Source organism: Vigna unguiculata, chromosome 1 (assembly GCF_004118075.2).
Source record: "Vigna unguiculata cultivar IT97K-499-35 chromosome 1, ASM411807v1, whole genome shotgun sequence".
NCBI lineage: Eukaryota > Viridiplantae > Streptophyta > Magnoliopsida > Fabales > Fabaceae > Vigna > Vigna unguiculata.
Window position 1 is genome coordinate 1,281,460 of NC_040279.1, and position 10,613 is coordinate 1,292,072.

The 10,613-nt window shown below is 37.1% G+C and overlaps 1 protein-coding gene across 1 annotated transcript; it reads right to left on the reverse strand.

The window, feature by feature from the left end:
- Positions 1-5,843: 5,843 nt before the first annotated feature.
- Positions 5,844-10,613, reverse strand: LOC114184836 (phospholipid-transporting ATPase 1-like). The gene is made up of 7 exons (XM_028072181.1): positions 8,999-10,613; positions 8,564-8,870; positions 7,436-8,138; positions 7,231-7,354; positions 6,888-7,107; positions 6,338-6,796; positions 5,844-6,107 (listed from the first exon to the last, which is right to left on the reverse strand). The coding sequence occupies exons 1-7, from the start codon at positions 10,611-10,613 to the stop codon at positions 5,888-5,890; spliced, it is 3,648 nt and encodes a 1,215-aa protein (XP_027927982.1). The 3' UTR covers positions 5,844-5,887.

Sequence of the window (10,613 nt, forward strand, 5' to 3'; positions counted from 1 at the left end):
TACTCAAATAATTAATTAAACAAATCAATTATCAGGAAAGTACAACTTTAGCATTATAGCAATGTCATAATAATATGAGCACTAACTTTTTGGTATTAACAGGGGTTTTCAAGGAATTAATGGGAGTTTTTGGAACCCCAAGCATTACTGGAGTTTTTGTAAACCCCATGCATTACTGGGGGTTTTTGGAACCTCATGCATTACTGGGGGTTTTCAGAACCCCAGACATTAATGGGGGTTTTCAGAACCCCAAGCATTAACGGGGGTTTTCGAAACCCCAAGTATTAATGGGGTTTTCGAAACCCCCAGTAAATTGCGCTACTTCCAGGGGTTGCTAAAAACCTCTGGTAATCCGTTAGCCACGCTTGCACTTCCAGGAGAATCTCAAACCCCTGGTAAAACCATTAGTGGGGGTTAAAACCCCCAGAAACACCATATATAACCCCCGCAAAAAACAATTATTTTTGTAGTGAGTTCACGTTAAAAGTTAGAGTTAATTGTATAATAGGTAGCAGACAAAACAAAATCACCAATTTTATTATGGCCAACACACACACTCACCAAAACAAAAAGTGGTTTTTATCAACTTTTGTCAACTTTTTAGGATTTTTGGAAGGTTGTTGATTTTAGGCCACGAGCAGCAAGTGTGCAAAGGAAAAAAGAGACACTTTTTTTTCTCTGTGAATTGGAGAGAGAGCAGAGAAGTGATTTTTTTTTCTTATTGAGTATTATAACTTTTCAAGGGAGAGAATGGAGAGTCTTGGTGCTATTACGAGTTTCCTAGTTTTTCCTTTCAAGGTTTGTCAAGGCTGAATGTTGAACAAGCTTGTTCTGTAAGCATGATCGTGTGTTTTATTTTAGTTCTTTGTTCACTTGTATTTTGTTTTAAGATCATGTGATTCAGAAACCATGATGAATGCTCTAGCCAATATGGTGTTTATGCTTTCGATGAATGTTTTCAGCTTGCATTTTGCACTCCAGTTCTGAGTTTATATTTTAATTCTTTTATGCATTTTGCTTGCTATTACTTAGATGAACACTTATTTGTGTTGAATCAATCTTAGTCCAATGTTACCTTACAAGCTTTAAATTTCAAGTAATGTTGTTTTCCTCTCCTCTAGTTTAGTTTTAGCTTCTTATGATGTTGTGTTGATTTCCATGGATCCATTTTATTTTTTGGTATGTTAGTATCACGTCTTAATTACAAGGCTCTGTCTAATGATGTTTAAAAGTGCTATTTGAACTTTCCATTTTGCTAATGATCATAGTTATATTGAGTTTTGAGTACTAAATGTGCCAGTTCTTGTGTTTTAACTTTTGTTCCTTGCTTTGATAATTAGTATGTTTGCCTTGATTTATAGTTCTTCCAATACATGTTTTACTTTTCCTGTTGATCGTTCATTGGTCCATTTTCAATTATGCATAATTTCTAGGGTTATTTTCCCCATTTGTTTATCCTTGTTGCACACTAGTTTAGTTTATGCTACCATAATTTATGCTCTTTAATTCATCTGATAGCTTGTCTTGCATTTTGTCTTATTGGTTTTCATTAAGTTCATCACATTTTCATTTTACTTATTGGTTACTACTTTTGTTTTCACTAAAAAACCCCAAAAATAGGGTTCTTTTACATTCAATCTACTCATTGCGTTGACTTTGTCCTTGGATTGGCCTAAGCTAATAATCCCTGTACTACAATAGTAATGAAGTTAATTTTGTTTTGTTGTGATAGTTTAGGTGGCAAATTTGTCACCAAGGTGGACTCGAGACAACTTAGTTAAGGTTGGTTTGAATCTACAACAACCCGATGTGAGTCTGTTATGACTCGATCAAACATGGGTCTAATTTGATTTAACTTGACTTAACTTGATGCATACTCGTTTCTCTCAGCCTGAGTCGGCTTGATTCAACTTAGCTTGAGGTGTGCTCGACTCAATTAAGCTAAGGGTTGGCCCAACTCAATTGAGCCAAGGATGGACCCGACTCAATTAAGTCTAAGGTGGGCCCAAATCGATTCAGCTAGAGATAGGCTTAACTCAGTAGAGCCCGATGTAAGCCTAACTTAATTCTATTTGACATGGACTCAATGTAGGCTTAACCTAACTTGATCCAACATGGCTCAGCTTTATTTGGCCTAATGTGGCCCCAACTCAATTAGGCATGACATGGGTCCATCTTGACTTAACTCGACTTGATTAGACTCAAGTAGGCCCTACTCAACTCAGTTTGAGATACGTTTGACTCACCTAGGCCTAAGGTGAACCCAACTAGACTCGACCCTATGTGGGTGCAAGTGAACTTGACCTTCTGTGGCTTAACTCGACTATATCCAATGTAGGCTCGATTCAACACAATAGGGCTTTATTAACCTTGGTTTGGCCTGGACGTATATTGACCTAAACCTAACTTGAATGAAAAGAAAAAAAGGAAAAAAAAGTAAGATCCCAATTTATTTTTAAGTATCACACCCCTCCTCATGAGCCCAACAAACCAACATATTTTCATCCTCGCTCTTTGTTTGTCTACCCTTCGTTCCTAAAGAGAAAATAGTGATATGATTCTAATAATTAGATGCAATATCTCTTCTAATAATTGAAATCAATATTACTGATGATGATTGATATTGTGCTCTGATTTGTTGTGATTTAATTCTCGTAATGTGCTGCTATCATGACCAATTTCTTCCTTATATTGTTTGTTACAATTAAAGATAAGATTACATTGATTTTGTAATGTGTGGATATAAATACACAGTCTGTCATATGAAAAGGGATTAAAAAAATATTTTCTACACTTTCTCTTTCTTTCTCATCACCACCCACACAAACACATCTCATTTTTATCTCTCTTGAAAAAAAAAACAAAAATATTAGAAAAGGAGGCAAGAAAAAGAATAGAGAAAAGGTAAATGGTAATGTACAAAGTGAGAGGGCGAGATTAATATAGAAGAAGAGATATTGAAAATTTTTGAAGATACATCAGTGTCAGTTTTCTTTTTCCTTTTGATTTATTTTTTTTTAATTTTCATTAATTTTTTTTAAATCATCAAAAAAATATTTTATCTCATTTGTCCAACCGCTCGTGTCGTGTGACACCCAATTTAGACTTTTGTTTTTTCTATAAAATATATAAAGATCCAAAAATAAAAGTAGTTTTCTTTGTTTACTCTTTGATATTTATCCAGTTGCTTACGTCGTAGTGACATCCACATCCACTTTCACATAACTTTAAAAAAAATATGAAAAATTATAAAAGATTAAAAAAAATTACAAAAAAAAATTTAGTTTGAGTGTCTGTCCAACCGCTCGCGTCGCTTGACACCAATTTTAAAATAATTCAAAATACTAAAATTTAAATAAAAAAGTTTTCAAAATTATCAAGAATGAAATCATTTTCCAAATAGTTATCCAAATAGTTTTTTCATTAAAGAACTATGTAACCTTCATTCTCCATTGTAAATGGAGATACGTAGTAGCGAGGATTAAACCTTGTCAGGTCCAAAAAAAAAAAAACAAAATTGTTTCTTTTGTGCATTATTTTATTATTATTGTTTGGGGAAAATAATTTTGAAAAATCACATCCTTTTACACGCTTAATTCAAGGTACCATCTTAGGATAAACGTTATGGGATGCTAATATTTTTTCCACGTGTAATCGACTCTCGAACCCAAAATATGGTTTTGTGCAGACCTTGTTTTTTTTCTATAATTTTCCAAAATAAACTATGATGACGATTTCAAACTCTTTTTTCAAATTTTATTTTTGGTTTGTTGTCCCGTCATGATTTCGGTTGCGGCATGACATGTGGACTTTTTTCTTATATGGGCCTTTTATCCTGTGGTTTTTTGGCATGAATCCATGTGGATAAGGATCAAGCCTTGTAGGTTAGGCCAAATTGATAGGTCTAATTGTAAGGCTGGAGCCCAACCCAACCTACCCAAGCCTAGCTAGACTCATCCTAATTTGGGCTCAACAACCTATTTTGCATGACTTAGGCCCAACCTAAACTAACCTTTCCTGACTTAGACCCAACCTAACTTGGGTCTGACCCAACTTAGCCTAACCTAGTCTAGAGCCAACTCAGTCCGATTTATTTTGGTTGAATTTGAGTTTGACCCAACCAAACTAAGTTTGAGTTAAGCTCAATCCGATATGAGTTATCCTAACCTTAGGTTAGGCTCAACCCAACCAAACATGAGTTCTCTCTAGCCCAACCTAGATTAATATGGGCTTGACTTGAGTTAGGCTCAGCCTGACCTAGGTCATACATAACCCAATCATCCTGACTGGTCTAACCCAATCTAGCATAACTTCTTAGCCTAACCTGGGTCCATTCTAACCTAACTTGCCTAAGCCTAGCTCGAACTAGTCTAACTTGGGTTTGATGCACCAACCTGACCTAACCTAGGCCTAACTTGACTCAACCTAATCTATGCCTGAGCCAACTTCGCCTGACATGAATTTAACCTGACTTAATCTACTAGGCCCGACCCGACATGAACCAATCTTGTCTTGGCCGAACATGGACTCGACCTTGCTCATTTAACTTGAGTCCAACCTAACTCAACCTTACTTAGCCCCAACCAAACTTGACCTTACCTAGGCCAAACCCATTATGAACTCACTCTAACTTGGTTTGATGTGGGCCTAACTTGTCTTAGCCCAACCTAGGTTGATCACATCGTAATCCAACCTAATGTAAACCTGTGTTTGTCCAACCTAAGCCATGTTTGTCTTAGTCTAACATAAGTTAGCTATGTCTCAACATGATCTAGGTCAGATACATTCAACTCCGACTTGGCTTAAGCTCATCTAAGTCTTGGCCCAATATAGGACTCAATAGACTAATTTGACATGTCCTAGCCCAACTTAACTTTACATAGCTCAACCAAATCCTACTCATATTAATCTCTCAATTTGGCGCACTCGAAATCTTTCATCCAAACTTATTGTAGTCTAACCTTACATAACTTAAATTGAATCAAGCTTTTCTTGATTTTGAATTTTTTTAAAATTATCAATATCTCAATTAATTGGAATAGACTTAAAATATGAATTTAGAAAAATATGAATTTGGATAACAATTAGCATTTCTTTTCATGTGTATAAAGATAGTTAAAGCATTTATTTTTCATCCTCGTTTTTGAAAGATTGAACCAAATAATATTTTTTACTTTAAAAGTGTTTCATGGATTAACCTGATTCATGCAATTTTTTTGAGCAATGGACCATTAAACATCTTTTTTTGAGCTTTTTTCTGTGAACTTTTTTTTAGTCTGACCAATGTTGGTAAGGACCAAGTCTATGAAATAGATCAATTCCACAAGTCTAATAACCCAACTCCAAAACAAACCTCTTTGTAGACCTAAATTTAGCTCTATGAATCTCACACTTGAAGATAAAATAACAAAGTTACACCCTTTTAACAATCCAATCTTAGATGTCTCTACCAAAATTACATTTAACAAACAATGCACTGCATGATCCAAATTTTAATTCTCTATCAATACTCCAATTACTCTTAGTGATTCTTCATAGCAAATAAATTACTAAATTTGAACAAAAATAGAAAATAAACTCAGGAGGAGGGAGGGATAAATTCAACATCATCAAGGAGGTAAGGAATCAACCTTTCATGTAAATCATAATAATAATAACAATAGGTAACATGAAAACTATTTCCTTTTATGCTTTAATCAATGCTAATTTACAACATGCTACATTTTATGATACAAAAGAATGAAGAAGATTCAACAAACCTCTGAATAACAAAACCTCTATCCTTCGGATAGCAACCAATGAAATCCGGAAACAGATAGAAAAACTATAAAGTAGACTAAAGAATATGAAACTTTACAGAAAAGAAAAATACAGAAGATCACTTCTCTTATCTTGGTGGAATGTTTGAGATGGGAAGCATCTCTATTGCTGCCCTTTCAACAACTCTCTCATACTCAATCTTCTCAGCTTCTCTACAAATCTGAATATCATTCGGAAAATAATATTCATAAACATATTTTACAACCAAACGTGGAAGCAATGCTGCTATTATGATCCCAAGCAACAATAACCAGAACAATCCAGTTCCTGCAACATTAAAGAAAGCCCTGCAATGTCAAGGAGATTCAAAGGTTAGTCTCTACATATGTCGGATATAATCCAAGCAAGTCTAGGTCCTACACTGAGTAAAAATAAAAGAAGATTCATAAATTTATTGTCTTAATGTTCAGTAAATGATTCAGAAGCATGAATTGTTGTTTTCACTCACAAGTGTTCCAAACAAAAAATATGGATCTATGCTAAAATATTAAGAAAGAAAGCAAAAGATAATGCATACCAGTAGCCAGGAAGATTGGGTAAAGCATCAATGATCATGACACAGATGAAAGTTGCAACAATAGAACCCCAAATGGCAACATGAGTCACCCAATACCACCTTACAACGTCCATGGCCAAGTGCAAATTCACCAAAATAACAACCCCAAAAGTCCAAAGGTCTCCAATGCTTGACACATCAACTGTGCTACTCCAATATGCAAAGAGGGGTGCCCAGAAAATGACCATGCTTTGCCACAAAGTATCTAACATTGTCAATGCAAACAGTTTCTTGTTGTAGGCCTCATGTCTCTGACCTGCCCCATAAAGTTGAGGGTACTTTAGGAGAGTCCTTTTACCAAGATCCTTGTCTAGAATAGCAACAACTATAGTTGGCAATGAGCTGTAGATTATTGAGTATAACGTTGTGCTCCATTCATTTATAGCAGTTGTCAAAGTGAAAGCAGTGTAGAGCACATACCTAGAAACACATACACACAACAAATTTAATAACATGTTAAAATCTGCAGTTACACTCACATTCATACACATTATTGGATTATATAACTTACCAAAACAAGACTAGAACAAGGACAGCATTTCTGTAAAAATTGTATAGTATCATGTAACCAAGCCGTTGGTAATTCCAGTGTCCATGTATCAGTAAGAGAGGAACCAAAAACCTAAACTGCCCCATTGCAAAATCAGATGCCATTACAGCTTGCCGACCCTCTTGTCCACTGATGCCAACTCCAACATCAGCCATTTGGATCATTGAGACATCATTAGCACCTGTAATGTAACACAAGCATAATGAATCTATAACACAACACAATATAAATCAAAAACTACTAAAATTTCAAACGTTGTCCGAACTTTAAAATGGTGAATGACAAGTTCTAACAAATCTATTACCGTCTCCAATGGCTAGAGTCATGTCTGATGTCCTATTCTTCACAAGGGCAACAATGCCAGCCTTTTGCAGTGGAGCAACTCGGCAACATAGAACAACAGAACATCTACTTGCAAGTTGAAATAGCTGAATAAAGAAGTAGCCAAAATCAACAAGAAGTAAAGTAGATTGTCAACATGATCCAAGATTGAATGGGACTAAACTAACCTCTTCTTCAAGTTCACTGTCAAGAATATGCACAAGACTGGTACCATCAATTACCAAGGCCATTGGATTTGCCTCTGAAGTTCCTCCAACATTGTTGGCAACGGTAGATGTGGACACGAGCTTTTTAGACATGACAAGGGCATCTTGCAAACTTTTTCTGCATGCTGCTCTGTTGTTGCTGTTGATTATAATCTGATTCATTTTGCTTGTAAGGAGCTTTGAGGAGTAGCCAATGGATATGGCAGTTTCTTGTTTGTCCCCAGTCAGAACCCACACTTTGATCCCTGCAATCCTTAGAGACTCAATGGATTCAGGCACACCTTGTTGCAGTTTATCTTCAATGGCAGATGCTCCTAATATGCTGAGACTGTTCTCTACAATGCTAGAAACCTTGCGGAGCATAGCAGCCCTGCCAAAAACAGCAGTGCTTGCAGCCTCGAAGGATGCATGCCATTGCTCAAATTCTGAAGCATTCAAGTCTCTCATCCCAATAACAAGTGTCCTCAAACCAATGGAAGAGTAAGAGTGAAGATGTGCTTCCGTGGCTCTTACTAAGTCCATGTTAAATGACTTGTCTATCACATTAAGCATAGATGTGTCTGCTCCTTTGACAAACACTTTCACAGAACTGTCAGGGAACCCCAATATAACTGACATCCTCTTCCTGTCACTGTCAAACTCATGCATACCCAAGACATTGAACCTGCAATGCTCATAATAGGAAGATTCATTAGAAAAAGAAAAAGGGTAATAACCCTTGAAGAGGGTTTTGTCTCATGTTTATTACCTAACCATCAAGAGAAGTAAACTTAAAGTCACCAAAAAGAAAAAGATAAGTCAAATTTTTATGTGTTTTTCTGTATCATAACATAAATACTGCACAGCCAGGGAACAAAGAAGACATAAACTGCATACAGCATATTCTCCGATCAATACTTCTTAAGAACTAAAACAGACATGAAAATCCACCAAAAATATTTAGACATGATTTCCTATCTGCTTAAACAACACTAACATTGCACTATGAACTACAAATTGTTTCATCATTTCCATTGTAAAAAATTGAAGTTTGTCAGTAACATTTGTGGAGAAAGAGAGAAAAACTAGTAAAAGAAAAATTCAGCTTACTTCTGTCTTTGTCCATGAATATCGATGACTACATGGCCGGAGGTTCGTTCTACTAGCATAAAACCATAGGCTGCGGCAGCATAAGCTAATGCTTGTTCATCTGGTGATTCTCCTTGGTAATCTATCAGTTTTACATCAGGGTCAGGCGAGTCAACAACAAGAGGCACAATAGTGTTGCAGGTTGCCAGTGCTAGAAAGAAATCATGAATCCTTTTTCCCTCCAAATTGAGAAATCCACTTCTTGCTAGCTGCAAAAGCTCTGGATTAACTTTCACCTTCATCTTTGGTCTGAAGACCTTTCCATCCACTGAGCACACAATAACACACAAAAGAAATCATTTTGTATTACTATTTCACCAGTAAGCAAAACCATGATGCATTAAAGGCAATGCTGAAAAGGTATATACTAGAATAAATGAGTAAAATAAATCTCACCTTCAATAGAATGTTCGACTTGATCACCCTCCATGCTGTTCTCTGTAGAACTGTAATCAACCCCCCAGATGCTTGCACATTGAAACTCCATCTTGTTCTGAGTCAGAGTGCCAGTTTTATCCGAGAAAACATACTTAATCTGCCCCAAATCTTCATTAATGTTCAAAGCCCTGCACTGAAACCTTGACTTTGTTTCCTCATCATACATTTTGTTGTCTCGGATCATGAAGAAGGCCTGACCAACCCTGACAAGCTCCATGGAAATGTACAAGGAAATGGGAATCATGACCTGGAACACTATAACTGACATGAGGAATGTGAAGAGAACTTCAAACCCCCATCCATAGTACTCGTAGCTTTCCACTTCCTCCTCTGAAAAGTCTAGTTTCCTATAATATGGCAACAGATTCAACTCATCCTTGTGGCGCTTCAACCACACAGCAGCACAAACTGAGGTGATTGTGCACAATGCCACGAGGAAGAAAGAGAGCCAAATGATCTCATAATTCATGCGTGTCTCCAATCTGCTCCTCTTAGAAGGAGCTCCTGAGCTATTCAGCATAGCCTTGGTCTCACTCCCACAATATGCAGCAACACCAATGGCCCAACTAGTATTCTTGAGCTCACATCCACGAAGCACAATGTTGGAGGATCCAAGTGACAACTTTTTTCCATCAACTTCCATGTTAGCCAGAAATCCATATATGTTCCTATTGGGTTTCTCACACTTGATCACCCCACCAAACCCCTCCTTCCCATGAGTCTCTTGCTTTGCATACCTTGTCTTCAAATTTGACTCCCCATCTAGATTAATAGTCTGCACGTATGCAACCCCAGTTGGATCACTCGTTGATAGCAACACAATATCACAGGGAATGGGTTCATTTGCCTTGATCTTTATCACCTCACCAACTCTAACATCCCTCCACCTCTTCTCCACAAAGTTTCCATCAACCAAAATCGATGCCAACCTATTGTTCTCAACTTTATCACTCCTGTGCCTTCTCCAATCCTCATACGCATCCTTCACAGCTGTGACAAACAGCACAAAGGACAGTGGCAAGATCGAAACAGCTCTTCCAAAAACCGCAAGCTGAGGAAGCTGATTGAGAATGGCAATTATGAGAAAGTAAATGTAAGCGATTCTGTGGAACTGTTCAAAAAGGTTCCTGGGAATGAAACTGAGGATGGAGTATTTGCTCGTGCGGATAGAGTTCCCAGCAAACAAAAAGGTCTCGTTCGTTTTCAAAGGGTCGTTTATGTATACTAACCTCGCATCCTCATCTCTGAGTTCCCTCTGAGACACGCTTAGTCCTTCAGAATCTGCACCCTTTGAGCCGTATCTAATGGGTATGGATTTGGATGCCGAACTGCTCAAACTCACTTCATGGATGGAGTTGTTGCTCTTGCTCCCAGAAGAGCGATTGGACATGGAACTTCTGCGTGATGATGAGTTAACAAGAGTGTTCTCAAACGGGTTGAAGACGTTGCCAAAACCTGAATTTGATGTTGGAAGTTCAGAAATATTAGCAGAGGAATAAGGGTCTTGTTGGTAGTTGTTATCAGGAGCTGTTGTCGATGGTGTCATGATCACATGTGGTCTCTTAGAACCCAT

Coding starts and splice junctions, on each gene's coding strand:
- LOC114184836 (XM_028072181.1), bottom strand. CDS start 10,613: ATGGGTTCTAAGAGACCACATGTGATCATGACACCATCGACAACAGCT. Junction 7,108..7,230: donor GACTCTAGCCATTGGAGACG/GTAATAGATTTG, acceptor GTTACATTACAG/GTGCTAATGATGTCTCAATG. Junction 6,797..6,887: donor CTTGTTCTAGTCTTGTTTTG/GTAAGTTATATA, acceptor ATGTGTTTCTAG/GTATGTGCTCTACACTGCTT.